The sequence below is a fragment of the Tursiops truncatus genome, chromosome 8, assembly GCF_011762595.2.
Source record: "Tursiops truncatus isolate mTurTru1 chromosome 8, mTurTru1.mat.Y, whole genome shotgun sequence".
NCBI lineage: Eukaryota > Metazoa > Chordata > Mammalia > Artiodactyla > Delphinidae > Tursiops > Tursiops truncatus.
Window position 1 is genome coordinate 94,124,714 of NC_047041.1, and position 25,699 is coordinate 94,150,412.

Sequence of the window (25,699 nt, forward strand, 5' to 3'; positions counted from 1 at the left end):
TAGAGCCAGACTGCCTGGATTTAAATTCCAGCTCTGCCACCGACTAGCTGTGCAACCTTGCATGGGTTCCTTAACCTTTCTGTGCCTTGGTTTCCTCACCTGCGAAATAGTGACAAGAAAATGATGTATCTCACAGATTGTCATGGGGATCAGACGAGTTGAGCAGGTCCCTGGCGCACGGTAAGTGCTTCACAGACATTAGCTATGGCAATAAGATCCCACCCCTGGGCATTTCCTCCATAGCACTGTCTCCGCCACTGGACTGTAAAGTACTTGACAGCAGGAATGGGGACTCTCTTGCTCACGACTGAATCCTCAGTACTGGTAAAGAGGCTATTGCAGAGAAGGCTCTTAATAAATTTTTTTAAACGTCTTTTATTGAGCTATAATTCACACACCAACGCATTTACTCGTTCGAAGCATACAATTCAACGAGTCTAATATTTTTAAAATGCATTCTAGCATGCAAAGAGGTGATGGCATTGGGGGAGAAAGGTGAGAGAGCATGAAGCCTTTAGCCTGCAGATGGGCAGTGACAGGCAGAACCCCTGCCCCAGACAGTGCTTTCACTGTTCTTCCACAGGGAAGGCGACACAGTTTCTGTACACGCCTCTCGCCTGTAGTTTTCAGTACGTTGTTCGGGGCCCTAGTGGCCAGTGTTAAGGTCGTTTCTCCTGCTGAGCTGGTCTGTCTCCTGCTCCCAGGCAATGAGGGTTTTCCCTGCCTGTGTTTCTTTGCTTTCCTTGACCTGGGGTTCTTGGCATCAATTCCTCCTCATTTTGTTCTTTTTCTTTGGGTGACTTTATAAGTCTGGATGCTAGAAAACCCAACATAAAGAGCCTAAATCGGGCTTCCCTGGTGGCGCAGTGGTTGAGAGTCCGCCTGCCGATGCAGCGGACACGGGTTCGTGCCCCGGTCCGGGAAGATCCCACATGCCGCGGAGCGGCTGGGCCCGTGAGCCATGGCCGCTGAACCTGCGCGTCCGGAGCCTCTGCTCCGCAACGGGAGAGGCCACGACAGCGAGAGGCCCGCGTACCACAAAAAAAAAAAAAAAGAAACAAGTTGGTATCTTGTGTCTGCTCCCCAATGAAAGTTCATTTGTAAGGTATCCTTGTCCAAAAAAAAAAAAATCCTGAATTCTTATGAAGCTCTGGAGCTAACTCCCAATTAACAGGAAGTATAGGATTACAGATTGGTATGTTAAATGATTCTCAGAGACGCAATGAATGAGAACAACCCAGAATGTGGGGCTCTCTGCAGGGAAAATGACCCTATTTCCTCAACAAATAAATTGCCAAGAGAAAAAAAGAGAGAATGAAGAGGAACCTATAGTGTAAAATAAACTTGCAAGACATGTCAACCAAAAAAAATAGAAAGAGATAAATGACAATCACTCAGCAACTATTTATTGAGCACCTACTACATGTCAGGTACCAAACCAGGTTCTGGGAATACACTGATGAGCAAGATAAACACAGTCCCTGCCCTCATGTAGCTCATGGTCTATAGAGAAAGCATCGTGGGAGTTCAGAGGAGAAAAAGAGAAGAATACCCATCTTTGAGGCTATAGGGAAGAACGATCTCCTTCCACTCTCTGTTCCATTCCTAGTAGAGCATCAACCTTGTGGAGAAAAAAGGGGAGAAGGGGACTTCCATGGTGGCGCAGTGGTTAAGAATCCACTTGCCAATGCAGGGGACATGGGTTCGAGCCCTGGTCTGGGAAGATCCACCTGCCGCGGAGCAACAAAGCCTGTGTGCCACAACTACTGAGCCTGCTCTCTAGAGCCCACAAGCCACAACTACTGAGCCTGCGTGCCACAACTACTGAGCCCGCGTGCCACAACTGCTGCAGCCACGTGCCACAACTACAGCAGCCCGTGTGCCGAGAGCCTGTGCTCCGCAACAAGGAGAAGCCACCGCAATGAGAAGCCCGCGCACCGCAACTAGAGAAAGCCCTTGCACAGCAACAAAGACCCAACACAGCCAAAAAAAACAAACAAATAAATAAATAAATTTATTTTTTAAAAAATGGGGGGTAGGAGAGAGGAACACAAAATCTCAAAAGAAATGATCAACTATACCTCAATTTAAATAAATAAATGTTTTTTAAAAAAAGAAAAGTAATGAGAGGTGGCATCTCTTCGTTCAGCAAGCATTTGGAGAGGGGATTCAAAAATGACGACAGGGTCCAGACTGGGATAGACCATTAAAGTTCCTGGCAACCTGAGATTCTAGTCCCTGTCCAACTTTTACTAAATAATCCTCAAGCATAAAGTGCCAAACACTGAGCTAGACCCTGGAAATACAGCTGTAAGTGAGCCACATTCCTTGCCCTCCAGTAATTTATAGGCTAATGAGGCAGACAGACAAGTAAGAAATTCCCGTACCATGTACTAAGGCCAGTGATAAGAAGCACAGAACGAGATGGGTCACTAGGTAGGCTGGGACCAGATGGCAAGTGATATCTACACTGAGCAGTGACACAGGACAAAGTGGAGTCAGAAAGGGGGTGGAGTGTGGCCTGTGATCCAGGTTTGAGGGAACAGTTTGTACAAAGCCCTGGCAATGAGAGACCCTAGGATTGCAACAACACTGGTTTAAGAGTTGTGCCAATCAACACCACTAAATTGCTAGCTATATTGCTAAATTCCTCACTGCTCATTCCCAAGTTCAGGAAGGGTTCTGAGCATGGGCACAACCTAGGGACAAACTGAGATAGACTCTTCATTTGATAACCCCCAGAGCTCCAGTCTGACTAGGGTAGCTTAGTCCATCATCAACACTTCACTGTGGAGAAGACATCCTGTCATTCACTCATTCTGTCAATCAGCAAGCCCTGTGCTAGACTCCAGAAGGAGAAGAGGGCGCCACCTGGCTCCCCTGGGAGGAATGGGGAGTGTCCTCCACATCTCTGAATCCCACACAGACTCCAGTTCAGTGCTTTGCATACAGTGGTACCACTGAGTCTACTCAACATAGAAGTAAAAGCAAAACTCATCTGATGGCATAATTACTATCTCAACCCACGTCCTCTACATTTCCAGCCCCTACTCCCAAACCTTCTACTGCTGCACATCAGGGCACTTCTCCCCACTCTTTGAACTCTACCGCTTGTAAATGCCACGTTGCTCACCGCAGACGCAAGTATAGCTTTGTAGGTAAAAGCAGAAGCTTCGGATTCACAATAATCGGGGTAGAATCCTTTTATTAGCGTTATGATACTGAGCAAGTCACTCACCCTGCGGCAGCCTCAGTTTTTTTTGTCCGTAAAATGAGAATAAGAACAGCTCTTTCACTAGGGTTCGTTGAATGAATGCAACTGGGCTGAACTGAGTAGTAAATGGCACAGTCAATGTAAGGGTATTATCATGTTGCTTGGCATATATAATGCACTCAATAAATGGCGGCTGCAGTAGAATGTTTTAATGATGTATATAGAGTGAGGTAGATGATGATGATATTGATGACGATGAATATGTAGGACGGCCGGTTGTTCGTCGTGTAATTCACTTTCTGGAGTCACAGCAACCCCGCCAGCCTACACAGCTTCCAGCGGCAAGCCTGGGATCCACAGTACCTCCGGACTCGGTCCAAGCCCAGACCCCTCTGGGGAGCGCCAGCCTGCGTCACCCGCCTAGCCCTCCGGCTCCTCCCCAGCGAGCCCACACATGGTGGGAACGTGAGGGGACGGGGTCAGACTGGGCGCCTCAGAGCCAATCGCCGGGCGAGAGGCGCCCAGCCAATAGAAGATGGGATCCAGGTCCCGGGGGCGGGGACCCAGAGAGGAACGGAAGTGTCATAGGTCACTGGGCGGGCTGGGGGCGGAGCCCGCGGTGTCTATGGGGGCGGAGCAGCGGTGGCCAGAGCAGTTAGGGCGGTGATGGCGGCGGCTGTGGCAACCTCGGCAGTGGCGGCCCCGGCGCCGGCGGCCCGCGCGGAAGGCGCCTCCTCAGTGCACTGGTTCCGCAAGGGGCTGCGGCTCCATGATAACCCGGCGCTGCAGGCGGCCGTGCGCGGGGCGCACTGTGTGCGCTGCGTTTACATCCTCGACCCTTGGTTCGCGGCCTCCTCCTCAGTCGGGATCAACCGATGGAGGTGAGGGGGCCCGGGGCGGGTTCGCGGGCCCGGGGGACGCAGCCTTGCCTCTGGGGCACCCATCCTCGGAAAGGGAGGCTCTGGCCCCAGTCCCCTCTGCCGAAAGACCCCGGCCTGAAGGAGGTGGGGCAGGGGGACGGAGCCGAGTCTCCAGAGGGGAGAAGTAGGGAAGAGGGAAGCAATTAGTCCCCGTAGTAATAGCCTGGGTGGACCAGGGCTCAGCTTCTGACACCGCGCGCTCGCACTGCGTGTTACCCTCTTTGGTCCTCACGACATTCCTGTGGGACAGATCATGATCCCCATTGTACAGATGAGACTCTTGAGCCCTAGAGGCACAAAGTTGACGTGCTCAAGGAGTTGCAGCCAGTGAGAGGCAGAACAGGGACTCCTTGTCTAAGGCTCTTAGGGGTGTACTGGGGGCGGGGGAAGGGGGAGGACAGGAACTATTGTGGTGTGAGGGCAGGGATAGGTTTCTGAATTGATAGCACGGCAGATGCCTGCATTCTTCAAGTAAAGAGCGCATTGCTGTGCTCCTGAAGGTCATCTGTAAGCCTGTGGTTTGTCTGAATCCATTTTTTCAACCATCCTGCCTTCCCTCCACCAAGATCATTCTGTTTCTGGAGGCGTCTAGAGACCCTGGCTTAGCGTTAGATAGGGCAAGTGCCGTCTCCCCTTCATTATAGATAAAGGCCTCAAGGGCATGTTCACTTAGAGGCACTTTGTGTCCGGAGCTGGAGAGCAGTACTTAATCCATTTTGGAGAATTCCCTCAGCAGCTATGGGCTTGCTAGAGGAAAAAAAAAAAAAAAGGAACCAAAGTGTCCCTTCCTCCTCTTCTCATGAGATTGTTTTTAAAGGACGGTTGAGCCATTATAGATTAGATGTTTATCAACTGATGTACTAAGATTAGGGACCAGGAAAGCTGTGATATCAAGGGTCCCTCTTTGATGATTCCCAGGAGATGGAGTGGACAGGATCATGGGAGAAGATTAACAGATAGGCAGTTGATGGGTTTTCTCTTTAACGAGTGTTTAAAACCAAGGAGTTCTGAGACCTTGTGTCCCCATCTCTCTTTAACACGCCCCTCGGTAGTCCTTTGGTTTGTTTGCATCGTTTTGGAGCATGTTTGCTTGTGACCTTGTTGCTCGAGAGGCAGGGTTATTCCCAGGATATGCTGGCTCTCCACCATTCTTTCCTCACCAAGGTGTGTGTGCCCTGCCAGGAGAGTGAATGCCCCTAGCAGTGGATCTATTAAGTGCCCCCCTCCTGACCCATTTATATTGAGAGAACAACTAAAGATAGTCCTGTGGAGAGCCTGCCCACACAATTTTCAGCTGCTGTATTGCTCTGCCTCTGCTTCAGTTTCTATAGATAGGAGGTTGGGTTTGACAAACATCCTCAAATGACCGGCCATCCCTAGCATGGACTAAGCCTGAGACTTTGCCCCTCTCCCAGTGGCAGTGTGCCAGTCAGAGCAGAGGTAATAGAATCCAGACTGCTTGCTTGCTGCGTTGTCACGGAGTTTCTCCTTTTTGGGGGTTTTGGAGGACATTGCATGGACTACCTACTCCTTTGTGGTAGTGGAAATTACAGATCAACAACAAAAACTCTGTTGCTGATTAAACTCAGATTCGCTAGAAACTAGGAGTTTTGTGGGTCACCCTCTTGTGATTGTGCTTTTGAGTGAGTGAGAGAGAAAAGGAATGTGGCAGTTCAGATGCCTGTGTCAAATCCTGAAGTCAGAGACTGTGTAGGAATGCAGATGTTAACTGAGCAATTATTTAATGAGTGCCTAATATCTGCCAGGCACACTGCTAGGTGCTGCTAGGGAAATAGCAGTGAACAAGCAGATGTGGTGTCCAGAGCTCCTGGAACCTACATTTGCATGGCGCAAGACAAGTAAACAACCTTAATTTAGTAGAACTAATGCCATGAAGTAAATAAAGTAGGGGGACAGACTAGAGCAGTGGTTCTTAACCTTGCTGCACATGGGAATCATTTAAGGATCTTTGAAAGATGTCTGGGCCCCCTTCTCTCCCAATTCTGATTTTATTGTTCTGGGTTATGGTCTGGGCATTAGGGTCTTTAAAGGTGTGGTGTGCAGCAAAGCCAGAGAAGCACTGGGCTAGAGAACCCCAGACCTGAGCCCGACAGCTTGGGATATGTATTGCAGTGCATTGGCAAGAAGTCTGATTTGTTTTGGCATCAGAAGAAAGAGGTGAAATCACACAAAACAGATCAAATACGATAACTGCTCCTGGAGCTGGGCACAGACACATTCGTACCACCCCCGCCATATTCTTTGCTCCCAGGTTCAGAGCGAGGGCAGAACTGCAGGCTGTTTTATGCACTCGGTTGGGTGTTGGGGGAGTGATGGAGCCAGCTGTACCTCTGTGTAACTACAATATGTGTAATCTTCCAGTGGCTGTTTCTGGATCTGGAAGTGACCTGGGAGAATTGTGCTGCAGCGTAACATTCTAGCTCTGTAAATATTTCAGTTGCTGCCTCTGAGAAGCCTCCCTCAGAAGAGTGGGCCCTGGGCCATCTGCAAGAGGTGGGGGGAACCAAAATCTGTATCTCTGTTATCCTCCTGCACTTCCTACACTGACTCCCACACAGCGTTTTTCAGCAGATAAATCAGATTAAAATAACCATGAATGGCCCTTCCTAAGAGTAAAAGTGGACAGAGAAAGGCAACCAAGAACATGTACATTTATTAGCATAGGGGAAGGGCTTGCATACTCCTTGCCTTGGTGGTAGTGGGACGTTTATAGGCTAATTGTAGCATTTGAGCCTCAGGACTTTTTTCTGCCAAGCACTAGTTAGCTAAACTCTTTGCCGTTTTCCCCAGCCCCACCTTCCCCAAATTTACTGCGTCTAGAAGGAAGTACTGTAGTGAGAACCATAAAAAAAAAGAAGGGGATGTGAGCCCCTTCTAGATTTAAAAATGGCCCTTGCAGTTTTTCATTACCTTTCTCTCCCTACTGCAACCCAGATGGGTGTTGGCAACAATTCACCTCACCCTTTATTAATGTCATTTTCTCCTTGGCTCTGTGCTACACCTGTATTCAGGAACTTGGGGGCAGAAGGAGTTGGTAGAAATAAAATATCAGCCCAAATCACTCAGAACTAGTGAATGAGATGACCTGGGAACTCCCCAGCATGCCTGGTGAGAACAAGTGTGTCTCTCTTCCCAACGCCGGGAGCTAAACACTGGTGGACTGTCCAAGTTGGGTGGTTCTTCCCTGGAACTTGGTCAGCAAGAAGGTCTACAGGCAGGGAAATTTGAGTTTCTCTGAGTTGTTCACACTGGTACCCAAGAGTCACTGTATTCTGCTGCTGAGGAAATGTTTCCATTTGCCTAAAAGGAATGAAAACTTTCACATTCATCTTTCTCTTTGAAATTAGGAAAGAATAAACATAGTTTTAGCCAAGTGATACGTAGAGATCAATCCCTGCTATGGATTGTGGGTTTGGGTTATCCTTTTCCATGGGGCTTAAAGCGCTCTTAATTACTTAGGAGAAATTAATTTATATTAATAGCCTATGTAGCCAGTCTGGGCTGGCCAATGATATCATCATTACAGTTAACCTTGGCTTGAAGCAGAGAAACTTGGTCAAGGGCGATCTAGACCCAAAAAGAGAGTTCACTATCATTTTCCCTCTTCCTATTAATAACAAGCAAAATATTTCTCAACACAGAATCTGCCTTCTCTCGAGAAGTCCTTCCCTGAAAGATCTACGTGTCTTTTATTTTAAAGGGCTAGTTCCGTGGAGTCCCTGAATTACTGAGTCCTTTTAGTATTTTTTGAAATCCCAATTTGATTTCTTCCAGTTCTGTCTGCTTCTGGCTCCAGAGCACTTACATAATGCAAGTAAGCTGCGCATGTTGTCTAATCCAAAGGGTGAGCTTGAACTCTCACCCAGGACGGTGCGCTCTGAATTTCAGCCATGTGAGCTCAGCTTGGAGCTGCCAAGGGTTAGCTGCCTGCCCGAACACTGCCACCTCCAATGCCCAGGCCAGTTTTCTTTAGAGTCCCCCCTCATTGGAGTAAAGAGAAACTGGCCATGTGGAGACGAGGGCTCTAGGGGAGCACAAAGGCCCAAGGGTCTCTCTGGTGAAAGAATGCGCCCGCTGGCCCCAGTGAGCTTTTGCCCAGGGCAAGCACTGCTCCGCTGCCCCCTGTTCCTTCTTGGCAGTCCTCACAGGTGGTGCCCTAGCGGTGGCTACTCTTTCTCTGTCTGCCTGGAGGCTGGGGCTCCTGGGGGCCATCCTGAGGCCTCCCTTCCTGGAGGAGCCCTGCAGGGCTTGACTGGGGAGCGGGGGAGTTGGAAGTAAGTAACAGCATTTCTAGAGGGCCAAAGGGGAGGCAGAAACCAGGCTCTCAAAGAGAGGAAGTTCAGTGAAAACAAACTAGAAGCAAAGAAAGGCAACTTGTAAATAGAAGCTAGAAGTAAAATTCAGTTTTCTGGGACAGTGCTTCTGAACCTTTGATGTGCAAAGGAGTCACCAGGGGATCTTGCTAAAATGCCGATTCGGTTTCTGGAGGTCTGGAATGGAGCCTGAGATCCTGCATTTAAGCAAGCTTCTGGGTGATTCACAGCTGTTGATCCCCGGAGGAGCAAGGATTTGGTAGCAAAGGTGTTGGCCTACGAGTAGAGCTGTGGTGCTCTCTGATGGCTGAGTCCCTGGCAGCACAGCCTCGGTGCTCAGGGGGTAAGTCCTGGTTGAGAGGCAGTGGAGCCTGGTGGTTAAGAATAAAGACGCCAAACCACACTGTCCGGGTTTGAATTCTGGCCACCTGTTAAGTGAATGATGTTACGCAAATTACTTAATCTCTCTGTACCTGAGTTTCCCTCATCTGTAAAATGAGAATTAAAGGAGGTGATATATGTAAAACAAGTAGGATAGTACTTGGTTCATTGTAAATGCTCATTAAATATTAGTTGTTGCTGTTACTGTTATTATCCTTTGGTTGCTGAGTCCAGAGTCGTGCCTTCCGCTCACTGCCTCGGCTATAGACTTCTCTTGTCAAAGAAGAAAAGGGTTCTCACAAGGTTATCTGTACTACAGAGATGCTGCAAGGAATCTCTCCTTTTAATAAATGAGGTCTAGAAATAAAGTCTACAGAAGGCAGCTGGAACCTAGCTTTCATGTGCATGCCAGTCCTATTTGTAGCTTCAAATCAAAGTCCTGGGCAGCGTGGTGGACTATGAAGGCTGAGACCCCCAAAGTGCATGGCAGGGACATTCCTGGGAGCCGCAGGACCCTCTGTCCTGGGCTTGCAGAATCTAAGTCACCAGTTATCCCTAGGCATTCTGCCTGGCAGGGCCCAGGTTTCAAGTGGCACAGAGGCAGTTTACACTGGTCTCTCGTCTTTTCCTCCTGAGAAGAGGGTGAGGCCTGGGAGGAGGCCAGAGCAAGTGCAAGTGCGTCACTCTGTCTCAGCTTTCCTTTTCTGAGGGTGACAGTGTTTCAGAAACAGGAATTCGCAGAGGTGGAGCTTTGGCTTTGCATAAAGCAGCATTCAGCCTGTCAGTCTCCCATCGCAACCCCTTGGGGAGTCTCTGCCTGCTCCTGAGCTAGCCTGATGCTTCGGGCTGAGCCCAGGACTCAGCTCGTGCTGGAATGTGGGTCTGTGGCATTCCCCGCCTGGCAGTGTCAGGTTGTCGACGTCAGAGGTGGCAGCAGGGACTGGTTCCAGTTGGCAGCCTGGGAACAGTCGCTGCTTCTGTAAGCCTCCCATAGTCAAGGGAACGTGATGTGCTGCATAGGAGCCACCGGGTTTCGTTGTGCTCAAAATAAAATCCGGTGATTCCCGTCGTTGACAGGCCTGGGTGGGAGACCCCAGCATAGATAGCAGGAGGTGTCCATGAACGCGGCTCACCTGCCAGGGCATCGTTCCTGAGGAAGAAGAGCAGAATGTCAGTGGATTATCTGGAGTCACGTTTGTGTTTGCCGCAAACACATGAGATCCTGCAGGAATCTCAGCCCCTGGAGCAGTGTTTGATGTGCCACTGAAAGGCTTAAGAAATGCGGCACAGAGAAGAAAACATGGTTTGAGTCTGACCGAGAGTCGGATAGTTTGCTATCCCAGCTTTGTCACTCAATAACTGTAATCTTTGGCAAATTAATTCTCCTCTCTGTATCTCATTTTCCTCATCTATAAAAACAGGATAGTATTTTCCTTCAAAATGTGTTGAGAGGGCTTCCCTGGTGGCGCAGTGGTTGAGAGTCCGCCTGCCGATGCAGGGGACACGGGTTCATGCCCTGGTCCGGGAAGATCCCACATGCCGCAGAGCGGCTGGGCCCGTGAGCCATGGCCGCTGAGCCTGCGCGTCCGGAGCCTGTGCTCCACAACAGGAGAGGCCACGACAGTGAGAGGCCCGCATACCGCAAAAAAAAAAAAAAAAAAATGTGTTGAGAGAATTCAAAAGAAAACGCACTTAAAAAGCATAACAGGCATATAATGACATTGATAACATTAGTTGTCTCTGGAAAGGGGGATGGATTAAATTCCTTGGGGAAGCAGGAGGAGGAGACTTTTTACTGTGTACCCTTTTGTAACTTGAATTTTGAACCACATGAAGAGTTAATCTGTTTAAAATGTTAAAGATAAAACACATAATCTGTTTAAAATGTTAATTTAAAGATAAAACACATATCATAAAATGTATTGGTGGAATTTCTCAGAAAGGTGATTATGCCTAACTGAACAGGTAATAAATTTTTGTGGTCCTATGAAGTAAATAAATAAAACACTGAGGGCTCTCAGGCAGTGTTAATTTCCTTTCCCTTTCCCATGGTGATCCAGCTCAGGCTAGGTCTCTTAAGTTTCTGGAGTCTCCCACACCTCAACTCCCACCCCCGAAAGCATGGGAGAATATCTTACAGAGGAGTGCCTCCTCCCTCTTGGGACAAAAACCTGGTGGCCAGAGCCCTGGAGAAGCCTGGAGAATGAGCTACCTGCCAAATGAAACCCTGGCAACTGGGGACTCAGCCCAGGCTGTGGGACCATGGGACCGTGGCGGTAGACATCCGCGCAGCCCAAAGCATGAGTGCGGAAAGACAAGGGAGTCTGTTGGACCAGGGTAGGTGAGACTTTCCAGGGCTCTTGCAGTCTTGTTCCTCTGCTAATAGGACCTCAGGCCTCCATACCACGGGACTGCACTTGTCTTTCAGATGGCTTTCCCGTGTGTCCTCCCTTTTGATTCTCACAACCGCCTGGTGGTGGGAAGATATTTACCCCCAGGGCCTGAGGCCAAGAGGGGGTAAGTGACTTGCCTGTAATCACAGAGGAACAACACGAGTAGGAGCAGCTCACACATATCGCAGATTTCCTACATGCCAGGCTCTGTGCTAAATGTTCTTCGTGCATTATTTGGCTTTCTTAACAATTCTGTGAGATAGGTACCAACACCAACTCCATATCACAGATTAGGGGCGGGGTTGGGGGGAAAGCTAAAGAGGTTAAGTAACTGCCTAAAGTCACACAGCTAGTAATGACAAAGGCAGGATTTCAGCGGAGATGGCACTGATCCTCTACCATATCACACGTCAGCCAGAACGCAGTAGAACCATGCTACTTGTTTGGCATAAACAATGTACCAGCTTCTCCCTGCTTTGTTAGGAAAGAGTAACTCTTTGTTGTGTTACCACCAACAAGGACTGTGTGGGTTCTGCAGGTTCCTACTTCAGTCTCTGGAAGATTTGGACACAAGTTTAAGGAAACTGAACTCCCGCCTGTTTGTAGTCCGGGGACAGCCGGCTGACGTGTTCCCAAGGCTGTTCAAGGTAAGTGTGCAAAGTCCAAGAGAAGATAGTGAGAGTCTGCTCCAGGGTTTCCCCACAGACTGAACGAGACAGTATTCTGACTGAGGACATGGAAATGGTCGGGGACGGTCTGACCACTGCTGCTAGGGAAGTTGGGAGCAAATGCAGCCAGTCAGCTGCCAACAGAATGGAAACTGCGTTAAGGAGAAATTCTGTGAATCCAGTGTCTTGTTGGAAAGTTCCCATCTCAGTCCAGACATGGGATGTGGCAAGTTATTCCACCCCGGATGCCACTGGCTTCCTTAGATGTTTTCTTGGCTCAAGCCAGTAAGATTTATTAGGGCTCATCCTACGCCAGGAGTTTGAGGGTGAGCTTTCCTATTGAGCAATGGGCGTTCCCCATCTTGCTTTGCTTTGCTTATTGGAAAAAAAAGTCAGCCTCTTTGAGGAAACATCCCTACTTCCTCTGTGAGTGATTGATAAAATCTTCATTTAGGTACCATATAGGCCTCTGTTTGCTATACCAGGTAGCCAGCCCACTTTTCCCCCCAACCCCTTTATAAAACACAGTTTTTAAGGCCCAAACAGAGACGAAAGTGCTCATGGACAGAGGACTCTAGGACGTTCTCCCCTCATCCTCAGTGGCACACAGTTGTTTTTCTGCCTCTCTCCACCCCAGCTTCCTTCCCTACTCTTCCTGGGGGAAAAGGCAAGAGCAAAGACTTAATGTCAAGGCCATAGCTTAGTAAACACTTCATCATTCACTTTACGTCCCCGCACAAATGCCACGGTACTGATAGTAGCCAGCATTCATTGAGGGCTGACCATGAGTCAAACACTGTTCTAGGTAAGTGCTTCACATACATTAATTCACGTACTCCTCACAGCGGCCCTCAGAGGTGGGCGCTGCTGTCCCTATTCTGCAGATGAGGAAACAGTATCTTGGGAAGCTAAGGGTGGTGGTCTAGGATTTGCGCCCAGGCTCTGACTCCAGGGCTGTGTTCTTAACCACCGCACCGTTAAACACATTTGCCTCTCTTCTGCCTCTGCATTGTCCCCTCTCTCCCAGCACCTCAGAGGCCAACCCGCTAACAGCCCAGAGATACAGATCATTCATTCACTGTATGTTATTAAGCTTCTACTGTGTACTAGGCCCCATACTAGGTCCTAGGGTAATGAAGAGTAAGCATGATTTCTGCTGTGAGCATTCACACTGTAATGGAGGAAACAGGCAAGTAATGGGAAGCTTCACTGCCATATGATAACTGCTGTGATGGAAAACGGGCAAGGTTCAGGAGAATCATACTGAGGGAGAAGGCCTAGGAGGCTTCTTGGAAAAGGTGTCATCTAATAATATTTTTATTATTATTCACAGGGTTATGAGTCTTTAACAGTGTAATCTATATGAACTGCTAAGCATGGTACTTGGCTCATAGTAAGTGCTCAGTAAGTGTGTAGTGCTGCTGTCCTTGAACGAGGGATAAGCAACCCTGCTCAGGACTCACATGCATCAGGGCTGAGTCAGGACCAGGCTGGCCTGTGCACGGCCAGGACATTTGCCCCGGGGATTCAGAGTTTTAAGGGGCCATGACCAGAGACTTTGGTTGGAATGTGGTTTCCTTCTAGCTAGTTGCATGCTCTAGGGCTTTCTGTGGGTTTTCTGTACAACTTTTCACTGGGCCACTTTCTCCCAGCTTTGCTAGGGAATCTAGAAACTTCTACCAGACATGACTAAAGACTTGGAAAAGAATTCCCTTCTTTTTAAATATGTGGCCCCTCTGGTCGATTTCTCTGACCTCTGGGCTAAGGGCTGCTCCTCCTTTCCCAGCTCTCTGAGACCTGGAGCCTATTAGCTGTGTTTCCTACTGGCCTCAGGAGTGTTGCTGTGGAAACCATCAACACACTTCACACAGCACAAGTCTGCCAAGAAAACTAGGCCAGAAGTTTTCAGGGCCCTGAGGAGCTCTGGGAAAGGCTTGCCAAGCAGGCGGAATATGGCAATCCTGTCCCCCGCCATCTTTACCATTGAGTCAGTGCCTTTCTGGGATTGGAGGCTCCCCTGGGAGCATGTATTTATATCCTCCTGCTGCATTCTCCTACCACAAGGACACAGCAAGTGCACAGAGCTTCCCACCTCTCTCCTGATTCCACAGAGACCACTAGCCTCGGGCTCCACTGTCGTAGGCTGCTGGCCTCACCTCAAAGGCCTGCCCTCCTCAAACCTTGTGGACCTCAGATTTTTGGTTTTCCAGTTCAAGTCATTGTCCCTAGTTTGTTCTGCAGCCCATTCTGTCAGGTCTCTAGACTTACTCTGTACCCTCCCAGGAGAGAGCTGAGTGCCCAGCTTCTTTCTCCCCAAACAGTGTTGAGCATTACAGATTCTCTCCCTACAGGAATGGGGGGTGACCCGCTTGACCTTTGAATATGACTCTGAACCCTTTGGGAAAGAACGGGACGCAGCCATCATGAAGATGGCCAAGGAGGCTGGTGTGGAGGTGGTGACTGAGAACTCTCATACTCTCTATGACCTGGACAAGTAAGAGATGGGCCCCAGGGGTCAGGTTGCCAATTGTGGGAGTTGGTGATTTGGGCCCCTGCTGAGTGGAACTCAGGGAGATTCAGCAATAGGGCCCCCTGGCACATGAAGTATGGTGTTTTCTAGAAGCTGGAAGAGAATAGGTCAGAGTTGGGGCCTGTAGAGCAGCTCAAAGAGCTTACCCGATTTGGGTGCAAAGAGGCTTATTAGGCCCAAGGGACAGAAGCAGTGAGGCTCCCCACTCAGGATCTTCATAGATCTGCTCCTAACACGCTCCAGTCCCATCCACCCCACACACTCCCGCTTCTGTCCTGCTGCTCAGAAACTGCCCTCTGACCTCAGTGGGCCCTGTCTGTCGCCCCTCCCAGCAGATCTCTGTCCTCATAGACACAACTTCTGTTCCTGAGATGCGTTCCCTGGGCTCCCCTGGCTATCTGGGTTTCCCGGCCATGCATTTAGATGTTGCTCCCGAGGCTCTAGAGATCCCTGCAGGGCCTCTGTGCTTTCAGAGGGGCTAGGAGGAAACCCTCTCCTCCCCTACCCTGCGAGAGCTGTCACCCTCCTGCTGCTGCTGCCACTGCTGCCAAGCCCTGCTCCCTGTCCCTCTCCCCACAACCAGTGGTGGGGGTCACACAGCTCTGCATGTGAGCTGGGCTCAGCTCAGGGAAGCGCTGGGTGTGGAGCTCCTCCTCCTGCCACGTGCCGGAGGAGGGGTGAGGTACTGCAGGGGCAGCAGCCAACCTTCTGTCTCCACTAACGGAAGGGAGGAGAAAGGAACTGATATATAAACTCGCCCAGCAAGCCCGGCTTGCGTAAGCTGCTTCTTGGCCAACAAGAGCCCCAGGAGTCTAGCTGCAGCCCATCCCAGTTCATCCTTATAAAAACAGCCTCAGTTCTCCTCTAAACTCTCCTGTATCTTTTCTTCCTATCTCAGTGCCGCTGTGTTTCCCTTGCTCATGAAAAAATACTTTTGTAAATTGCAAAAAAGAAAAAGAAAACCCTTGAAGCATTAGTTGTTACTATTAACCCCAGGCCCAGCCTCCGATTTAGGGAGGACAGGCTGTTCTCCACCTCTCTGTTCTAGTAATTGGGGCCCAACAAGGGAATGATTTTTCAACCAAGGAACATGTTTGCCGCTCTTATCGAAGAACTTCCTCGAGGCTTACGCTGGGATAGAGAGGGAGGTCCACGGGACTCCCTGTGGCTTGGACAGGCAAACCAAGGACCAAGAAGGCCAGTGGGGACTTTTCTGTGATTAGAGAGATACGGTCAGTCTCTGTCTTTAGGCGGCTCCACATCGGCACCAGGGAACCTGGAATTGAGCCCCAGTTTTGGCCCTGACTTGCTCCAGGCACCTGCTCCGGCAATCTAGGCTTCATATTCCCTCTCGGTAAAATGGAGATGTAGCCCCCCTTGTCCCCTCCTTTCCACTTAGGAGTGGGACCCATGAGCGGATGAGGAAAGCCACCCTCCAAGCCTTCGAAGTCTGGGCTCTTTTCTGGGTGGGCAGGGACCTGAGATGAAGGGTCTTGTGAGTGACGGACGTCTGGGGTGCTTTGGGATTCCCAGGATTATTGAGCTGAACGGGCAGAAGCCGCCCCTTACCTACAAGCGCTTTCAGGCCATCATCAGCCGCATGGAGCTGCCCAAGAAGCCTGTGGGCTCTGTGACCAGCCAGCAGATGGAGGGCTGCAGGGCCGAGATCCAGGAGAACCACGATGAGACCTATGGCGTGCCCTCCCTGGAGGAGCTGGGTGCGTACTTCCTGCCCCAAGCCTCTCATGCCAGCACCTCCTTTTTTGTAAAAGAATTTGCCGTTTTTTCTTTTCTGTCAAAGTAATGCAGTTACTGTAGACACTTTAGAAAATACGGAGACATGAAAATGGAAATAACACTATTACCCACCACCCAGAGAAAAACAGCCTTAATTTTGCAGTAGTCCTTCTGCGGTCTTTTTTCTGTTCGTATTTATGTATGTAATCTTCTGTTTCTAGTTCATGCCTCTATTTTTGTACTTTTCCCTCTCAGATACAGGCATAGCCTGGTGCTGGCATCAGTGGGCTTCTCAATACCAACATAACTAGTGTTGTTTCTGATGAAAGGGGGTATGTCGGCCTCTCAGGTTACTGACTACACCCTCTCTCCCCTTCCCGTTCCCCTTCCTCCCCACCATCCATTGTTTTGATCTGAACAGTTAACCTTTCTCACCGAGTAGTCAGCTAACCTGACAGTGCCAGCTGTACAGGACTGTTCACCTGTCCAGAGTGAAGCTTGGGGGAGGCGAGAGAAAGGAGAGGAAAGGTCACGGTGGAAAGAGAACCAACGTGACTTAGAAAACATGGACCCATTAAGGATTATCTCAGCCCCACTAGCACCAGAAACACAGTGGTTCAGTTCCCACGAAGCTCAAAGAGCAGCCCAGCCTGGGAGGACTTGCCGAGCCGTCACTGAAATGGCCTGACCTCCAGTCCTGTGACCTGCTCCTCCCCGTGTAGGATTCCCCACTGAAGGACTCGGCCCAGCTGTTTGGCAAGGAGGAGAGACGGAAGCTCTGGCCCGCCTGGATAAGCACCTGGAACGGAAGGTACGGCCCCGTTTCTGAGACACAGAACTTCAGATGCTGACACCCATGCCGCAGGGAAGATGGAGCCAGGTTCATGTCCCTTGGTGCCTCTTAGCTCAAGCTGGTTGAAAACTGGAAAGTCTTCCTTATGGCAATAACAACAATAATAATAGCAGTTACCATTTAGTGAGTGTTTACCATGGGCTGGTCATTGGGCTGAGCATTTCTGGGTTTAGCACCTGCTTGCACTATATCCTTTCATCTTTCCAACAGCCCTACAAGGACAGCATTAAGCTCTCCATTTTACAGATTAGGAAACTAAGGCTTAGAGTGGTTAAGTAACTTGCCTGAGGTCACACAGTAAGTAGTAGAGTGAGATCTTGTTCTATGTGATTCTAAAACTTAGGCTAGATTGCTTTTCTTTCATCTGTGTGTCCCCTTACTAAGAGGGTATCTGGTCAGTAAAGTCCATAAGATTAATTATTTTGTGTTTATGTGCCCCCCACCTTTTGCTGGGTCTCCTCCAAGGGTTTGATTTCCATTTGCTTGTCACAGAGAACAAATGACCCACCTCCCAGTAAAGTGGGAATTGGTAAGAGGAAGGAAAGAGGCCAAGGCCCCAGAGGCACCCCTCATAATGTCACATGCCCCCACCTCCCTGGGACTAGAGAAGCAGAGGAGGGTCTCATGAACAGTCAGCTCCTATTTCCTGCCCCCCTGCAGATGGTTTATAGACTGGGTCTCTAAAATCACAACTTGTTCTATTCCTGCTCAGATGGCTGGGCATTTGGCCCAGCATCCAGGTGATAATGCAAGAAGGAGGCTAAGATAGCAGACTTGGAAAGAATGCTTCCCAGCCCTGGAGGTACCTCGCCAGCAGTGAAGGCACACCATGGGCCTAGCCTCCCCAAGGCCCAGCAGCCTTGATGTCCCTATTTGGGTGTTACCATCAGACAGGGCCAAAAGCAAGCCCCAGCAATTTAAAAGGATAACTGATGTCCAAGGGCGTGGGGGAACCAGCTGTCTTTGTCCACGTCAGCTTTACCAAGAGATTCTTACGGTCAGTGTGGAGACAAAGGCTGGGCCAAGGAGGCAGAAAGGCACAGATGATTTTGGAAAAGAGGCAGACAGCTTCCTCTGGTGGTGCTAAGCAGATTGAAAATAAGCTGCTGGTGACCAGCCTTGCCACTGCTCAAGGAAAGCCTGCCTGAGAATGAAATAATACAGAGGAAAGCAGAGCTGAGATGGTGAATGCATTCCAAGTAGCACTAGTTGGACACCTAGATCCAGCTGTGCCTGAAGGCTACATCTTGGACTCTTGGTTATATGAATTAAAAAAATCCCTTTTTCAAAGGCCACCCCAGAAATGGGGTGGCAGGAGTACAATGAGACTTAAAAGTGTAAAGAGCTAACCTATAGCTTGGGGATTATTATCCCCTTAAAAGCATTTTGGGTGCCAGACCAGCATCCCTGGTGGCACAGTGGTTGAGAGTCCTCCTGCCGATGCAGGGGACGCGGGTTCGTGCCCCGGTCTGGGAGGATACCATGTGCCGCGGAGCAGCTGTGCCCGTGAGCCATGGCTGCTGAGCCTGCGCATCCGGAGCCTGTGCTCTGCAACGGGAGAGGCCACAGCAGTGAGAGGGCCGCGTACAGCAAAAAAAAAAAAAACAAAAAAAAAAAATCACCAAGTCAGGGACTTCTTTTCCAGACACCCCTGGAGGGCCCCTTTGGAGTGGGGCCTTATGTCAGGGCCCTTCAGACTCAGTGGTAGCCTGAGGGAATACTGTATTTTACATATAAGGGAGAACAAAAGGTACCTGATGGGCGGGAGTTTAACCATTTCAGGAGGTTTATTTTAACTTCTTCAATTCTCCAAATCTGAAACGAGTATTTTCTTATGTCAGAATGGTCTAGCTGCTAGAAAGACTGCCTAAAAAGACAGGCATAGTGTCTGTCTCCAGAAACATAGTCTATAGGAGATGATAGACACGAAACAAGTAATTACAGTATGCTTAGGGTTAGGAAAGGAGTAGTTCAGAGGGTTATGGGAATGAAAGAGCAAGATGATTATATTAATCAGTTCTTGTTTGCAAGTTGGCCTTTGAAAAAGGGATTTTTGTAACTCGTATAACCAAGAGTCCAAGATGTAGCCTTCAGGCACAGCTGGATCTAGGTGTCCAGCTAGTGCTACTTGGAATGCATTCACCATCTCAGCTCTGCTTTCCTCTGTATTATCTCATTCTCAGGCAGGCTTTCCTTGAGCAGCGGCAAGGCTGGTCACCAGCAGCTTATTTTCAATCTGCTTAGCACCACCAGAGGACGTTGTCTGCCTCTTTTCCAAAAGCTTCAGAAAAAGTCCCAAGGGGTGTTTTCATTTGTCTGGCTTGGGCCATGTGACTTTCCCTGACTCTGTCACTGTGGCCAGGGAAAGGGGCGCTTTCTCTGGCCAGACTTGAATCTGGGAGTGAGCCCACTCCCAGAGTCAGAGGTGGCTTAGCTTTACTTTCCCACCTTGAACTGAGATTAGGGAAGGGTTGGGTCACCACAAGAAAATTAGGTGCTGCTACCAAAAAGGGGGAGGCAAACAGTATGATCTTTACCACTGGCTTACCCAGTAGTAGCTGAGGACAAGCATCTCTCCATAAAGGTGTCCCAATTAAATGAAAAAGGGATGATGGAATCTTGCAGCCCCTAGTGAGGACACATGATACATTAATGACCTCTAACACCAAGGAGAGTGACAGTCAGGCATGTACCCCCTGTAGTCTTGCCAAGGAGATCAGATCTGAGTCCAAGCCAGTCTCTGGTACCAGCCACCAATTTGCAGGCAACACACAGGACAGAGGGATGTGTTGAACTGCACCGTAAGTACACAGGGAAATCTGGACTGTGGGAATTAGTACAAGTCAAACGGCTTGGATTCTTTGGCAGAAAATATAAAAGGAAAAGAAGGAAATGGCAGGAAATGCATAGAGTAAAAGAAACTTAAATAACACATCAAAGTATAATGAGAACGTACTGTATAGTACAAGGAACTCTACTCAGTGCTCTGTGGTGACCCAAATGGGAAGGAAATCCACAAGAGGGGACATATGTATACATATAGCTGATTCACTTTGCTGTACAGCAGAAACTAACACAACATTGTAAAGAAACTATACTCCAATAAAAATTAATAACAAAAAAAAAAACACTTCAAAGTCTTTTACATGGCCAAGACTAAACTATAGGGCCTAGGGATGCACATTTGGGTGAAAACAAGAAAAAAACACTTAAAAATGCGAGAAATAACTGAAAAGATAAAGCCCTCCCTTCAAAATGTGCTTTGCAAAAACAGGAAAATGTAAACATTTTTATTTATTTATTTTTAAAATTTATTTATTTTACTTATTTATTTTTGGCTGCGTTGGGTCTTTGTTGCTGCGCGCGGGCTTTCTCTAGTTGCGGCAAGCGGGGGCTACTCTTCGTTGCGGTGCGCGGGCTTCTCATTGCAGTGGCTGTTCTTGTTGCGGAGCACGGGCTCTAGGCGCACGGGCCTCAGTAGTTGCGGCACGTGGGCTCAGTAGTTGTGGCTCGTGGGCTCTAGAGCGCAGGCTCAGTAGTTGTGATGCACAGGCTTAGTTGCTCCACGGCATGGGGGATCTTCCTGGACCAGGGCTCGAACCCGTGTCCCCTGCCTTGGCAGACGGATTCTTAACCACTGCGCCACCAGGGAAGTCCCAGGAAAGTGATTATTATAAAAGTTGGGCAAGTGGTCACTTACGGGGCAGGGAAGGGACCGTGACTGGGATGAGCACATAGATGGGCTTCTGGGGTGGCCGGCAAAGTACTGATTCTTGAACTTTGGTAATGGTTGCACAGGTGTTTGCCTTAGAATAATTTGTTAAGCACACATCTGTGTGATTTCTGTATCTGTGTTTCACTTAAAATAAAAAGATTTTCAAAGAGAGGTGGGCCAAGGATATGAGCAGGTAAATATACCTCGCGTCTGTTAGAGGTACTTAACCAATACCTGAGGGATCACCTGCCAAAGAGGTGGCCTTTAGGTTGAGACTTGAAGGAAGAGTCAAAATTAACCAAGGAAAGGGGAGTGGAAAGGAAGGCAGCACTCCAGCCAAGGGAGCTGCATGTGTAAAGGCTAGTAAGAGCATGGTGCTTAAAGAAGAGTGGTGAGGAAGGAAGCTAGAAAGATGGGGCCACTGTGGGGTGCTTGTAAGCCATGTTTAGGATTTGGGACTCTAGCCTAAGAACACCAGGAAGCCCAGTGCATGTATTGTCCTCAGGGACAGGCATTTTAAAGAATCACTGTGCTCCCACTGTGGAGGGTGGATTAGGGGGGACAAGAATTGATGCAGAGAGGTCAGTTAGGAGGCTGTCACAGTTGTGCAGTATAGATAAAATCTTAGCCTAAACCAGGTTGGTGGCAATAGGGAGTGGAAAGAAAAGGACAGATTAGAGAAACACTTGGACAGTAGGATTGACAGGACCTGGTGAGCAGGGAGTCAAAGGTGACGGCCAGGCTTTTGGCTTGGGCAACGAGGTGGATGACAGTGCAGTTTCTGAGATAGGGAATGCCAATGGAAGGGTGGTTTAAAGAAAAGAACCTGCTACCCTTGAGGTGCCTGAAAGGCAATCAAGTAGAGCTCTCTGGCAGGGAGTTGGGTGGAGTGACTTGGGAGTCTAGGTGAGCAGTCTGGGCCAGAGCTACAGACGTGGTGATCGTCTGCAAAGAAATTGTCTCGGGAGCCGTGGGACTGGATGAACTCACGCAGGAACACAGTTGAGTAGAAGGGACCTAGGACAGAGCCCTGGGGTGCCGACACTTAAGGAGTTGGGAGGGGTGGTGGACCTGGTGAAACACCAAGAACAGCCAACCAGCTGATGGCAGCCAGGAGCCAACAGAATGGCAGGTGTGGAGACAGGGAGCAGTCAGCAGGGTGAAGTGCTGCGGGGGAGTCCAAAAATACAGGGACAGAAAACGCCCACAGGATCCGGTGGCATGGACATCTCAGAGACTCTGGCAGGAGTGGTGAAGGCAGAAGTGGAGGTGGGCGTGAGGAAATGGAGAAAGGCTGGCTGCGAAGGGAGGAAAGAGGACCCAAGGGGAGAAGTCCGCAGGGTGACTAGAAGTTCTTTTTTGTTTTGTTTGAAATGAAACAAGATCATTTTCCCAATGTCCTTGGAGTGAACAGGGAAGAGAGGGAGAGATGGAATGTGCAAGAGAAGGAAGAGGGGAGGGCTCCAGAGCCAGGTGGAGGCCTTAGCCTTGGGCAGGGTCACAGGAGGGACAGGGGGTAGATGGGCATGCAGGTGAGTTTCTAGATTTGGTGGCTAAAAGTTGAGGTGTTTCCTACCTGATGGCTTCCATTTCCTTATCAAAAGGAAGGAAGGTCATGGGCTGAAGGGTGGTGGGAAAGTGTGGAATAGGAGGTCTAAAGAGGGTGTAAAGGACTTCCCTGGTGATCCAGTGGTTAAGACTCCACACTCCCCCTGCAGGGGCTGTGGGTTTGATCCCTGATTGGGGAAGTTCCGCATGCCAAGCAGCGCGGCCAAAAAAAGAATAAAGAGGGCGTGAAGTTTGTGAAATAGTCATCACGAGGAGAAAGAGGGCATTAGGAGTCAAGAAAGAGAAAATGGTTATTAGAGGTAGTGGAAAAAGACTGGAATCTGGAGTCAGTCCCTCCAGCTCTGTCTCTTACCACCTCTGTAACCTCAGAAGAGTCACATAACACTTTGAGCTTCCTTTCCTCGTTTTCGAAAGGAGGTAATGACAAATGCTGCCTCAGACGATTGTTAAGATCAAATGAGAGAACACAGGTGTCAGTGAGTTGTGGAGATAAAGCACTCTGCCGGCAGCAACTGATGATAAAAACAAGACCAATGATACTGTATGACAAGTGGCCCCAGCAATGAATGTCTCTGTGGGTTTCCAGGAATGGGTTTCTCGGCGCTGTTGAACAGTGGGGAGAAGTGCTTGGGTAGCCACCGTGTAGCAGCAGCCTCAGGGCCCCTGGGACAGAGCAGGGACTGAGGGAGGGATATCTTCCTCTGTAATGTAGACGCCCTTTTCCTTTCTTCTGTAGAATCACAGACCCTTCAGTGCTTTCAGAAACTTTCATTTCCATCATCTTATTTCATCCCCAGGAGGTGGGAAATTTTGTTCTCATTTAATAAACAAGTAGCTGAGGGACTAAATAACTTATGCTCATAGCACAAATTAAACAGAGTCAGGACAAGAACTTGGGCCTCATTGTTTGATCGGTGGTGGTTCCATCAAACATTCTGCCAGCGTGAAGTAGCGGGACGTGCACAGGGTCTCATCCTGGCTCTTTGGCTTTCTGGTCTGCGACCTTAGGCAGATCCTTAACTAGCTGGTGCCTAAGGCTTTTTCCTCTGAAGCCTCCAGGTCTGTCCTTTCTTGCCTTCTCTTTCTGCTGCAGGCCTGGGTTGCCAACTATGAGAGACCCCGCATGAATGCCAACTCCCTGCTGGCCAGCCCCACGGGCCTCAGCCCCTACCTGCGCTTCGGCTGCCTCTCCTGCCGCCTCTTCTACTACCGCCTGTGGGACCTGTACAAAAAGGTAAGGGGCAGTGAGGGCAGCAGAGCCCGCCCCCGGTTGCAGCCCAGAGGACACCAGGGCTTTCTGGGCCGGTCAGTTACCCTGAAGAGAGGCCTTCCCTCTGGCTTAAGTGTGCGTACTGTCCAGAGAAGGTGAGGAAGACGCCACATCCAAGAGGGGCCAGAGCCAAGCACAGCCCAAACTGCTCATCTAAACAAATCCAGGTTCTCAAGTGGAGCAGAACAGGCAGGAAAGCCGACCTCGGGGTGTGACCCCGGAGGTGGCATTTCTGCTGGCAGCAGGTGGATGGGGGCCAAGCAGTCAGGGTGGGAGGCAGGGAGGCTGAGGCTGCTGCCAGTTCTAAGGTGAAGAGCACAGCAGCCCTCTATGGGGCTGTGTCCAGAGCATTTAAAGGGGAGCCTAGGAGCGGCAGTTGCCCATCAGTGATGAGGAAATGACCCGGAGGGCTGAATGCAGGGCTCGACACGGACAATGGGTGGATAGCCCTGTAGTAGTGCACCCACCCCCAGGAGGAGAGAGGACAACACATCCAGCTGTTCAGATTCATCAGATCCATCCTTGCGTCTGCATCGTTTCACGTTCTTTCCTCATTCTTGCCAATATCTGGATTTTGTGGCGTGGCATGCGGTAACTTTGCCCGCTTGGTGGGTAATCTTGTGATTTTAGGAAGATTATTATTTGCTTGGCAGTCGGATGTCTTAATTCTTTCATGGCCCCAGATCCAGGCTGTTGGGCATAACTTATTTAACCAAAATCTAGACTGAGCATTTCTTACGTGTGCTGATGAGAAAACTGACTTTGACGTTTTAGAAAGTGGAGCCCAACAGGAACTCTCGAGGGCAAGGATCATGACCATTGTTTGGGAGTTTGGTTCCCAGTGCAGAGTCCGGCAGCGCTATCCCTTTCCACTGCCTGCTGCTCCGCAGCCATCCTCAGGGCTCTGAGCAGTAGTGGGCACAGCCAGGGCCCAGGGTTCAGTCTGCAGCACACCCTGCCGCTTCTCCTTCTCCTCCACGCATCTAGGGGCTTGGAGCCACCAAGTTCATGGCAGCTCCAGATTCCTTTGTGGGGAAGTTCTGAGTGGCACGGCGCTGATAGCTGGGCAAGCGTTTGTATCCACGTGCTGTCCCACCCCACCAGGTGAAGCGGAGCAGCACACCCCCGCTCTCCCTGTTTGGGCAACTCCTGTGGCGAGAGTTCTTTTACACGGCGGCCACCAACAACCCCAGGTTTGACCGCATGGAGGGGAACCCCATCTGCATCCAGATCCCCTGGGATCGCAACCCCGAGGCCCTGGCCAAGTGGGCCGAGGGCAAGACAGGCTTCCCTTGGATTGACGCCATCATGACCCAACTGAGGCAGGAGGGCTGGATCCACCATCTGGCCCGGCACGCTGTGGCCTGCTTCCTCACGCGCGGGGACCTCTGGGTCAGCTGGGAGAGCGGGGTCCGGGTGAGTCCTCTCTCATCGGGCAGCCCAGGGCAGCCCCCTTTTGGGCTGGGGGATGGGCTGGGACCCTGGGTCCAGGAGGTTCCCTCCAGATCCTTCTTGGCTTGCCCTCAGCAGAAGGCTTTGGCTCCCTTCTCCGCAGGGTGTGTGGTGACTTGGGGGAACCATGGCCGTAGGTGCCCAAGGAGGCTGATTGTCCCACCCTCCCTGCATCTAGGTATTTGATGAGCTGCTCCTGGATGCAGATTTCAGCGTGAACGCAGGCAGCTGGATGTGGCTGTCCTGCAGTGCTTTCTTCCAACAGTTCTTCCACTGCTACTGCCCGGTGGGCTTTGGCCGCCGCACGGACCCCAGTGGAGACTACATCAGGTGAGGGTGCAGACCAGGCTCTCTGGTTTCTGACCACTTTGGCTTCCTCCTAGGGTGAGATATGCTTGGCCTTTGAAGGAGACTCCAGCGTGCTGATGGGTCGTCTGGTGTGTATGTTTCAGGCGATACCTGCCCAAATTGAAAGGGTTCCCCTCTCGATACATCTATGAGCCCTGGAATGCCCCAGAGTCGATTCAGAAGGCAGCCAAGTGCATCATTGGTGTGGACTACCCACGGCCCATCGTCAACCACGCCGAGACCAGCCGGCTCAACATTGAGCGGATGAAGCAGATTTACCAGCAGCTCTCCCGCTACCGGGGACTCTGTAAGGAG

At 50.0% G+C, this 25,699-nt stretch overlaps 1 protein-coding gene across 1 annotated transcript in view; it reads left to right on the plus strand.

Annotated features, from left to right (window-relative positions):
• Window positions 1-3,852: 3,852 nt before the first annotated feature.
• Window positions 3,853-25,699, plus strand: part of CRY2 (cryptochrome circadian regulator 2) — a 33,758-nt gene continuing 11,911 nt past the window's right edge. The window contains exons 1-9 of the mRNA XM_004311837.4: window positions 3,853-4,095; window positions 11,781-11,889; window positions 14,262-14,404; window positions 15,974-16,158; window positions 16,900-16,988; window positions 23,408-23,548; window positions 24,689-25,000; window positions 25,215-25,366; window positions 25,489-25,691. Of these exons, the coding sequence (XP_004311885.1) occupies window positions 3,881-4,095; window positions 11,781-11,889; window positions 14,262-14,404; window positions 15,974-16,158; window positions 16,900-16,988; window positions 23,408-23,548; window positions 24,689-25,000; window positions 25,215-25,366; window positions 25,489-25,691 (1,549 nt within the window). The 5' untranslated portion in view covers window positions 3,853-3,880. The remainder of the gene's footprint in view (window positions 4,096-11,780; window positions 11,890-14,261; window positions 14,405-15,973; window positions 16,159-16,899; window positions 16,989-23,407; window positions 23,549-24,688; window positions 25,001-25,214; window positions 25,367-25,488; window positions 25,692-25,699) is intronic.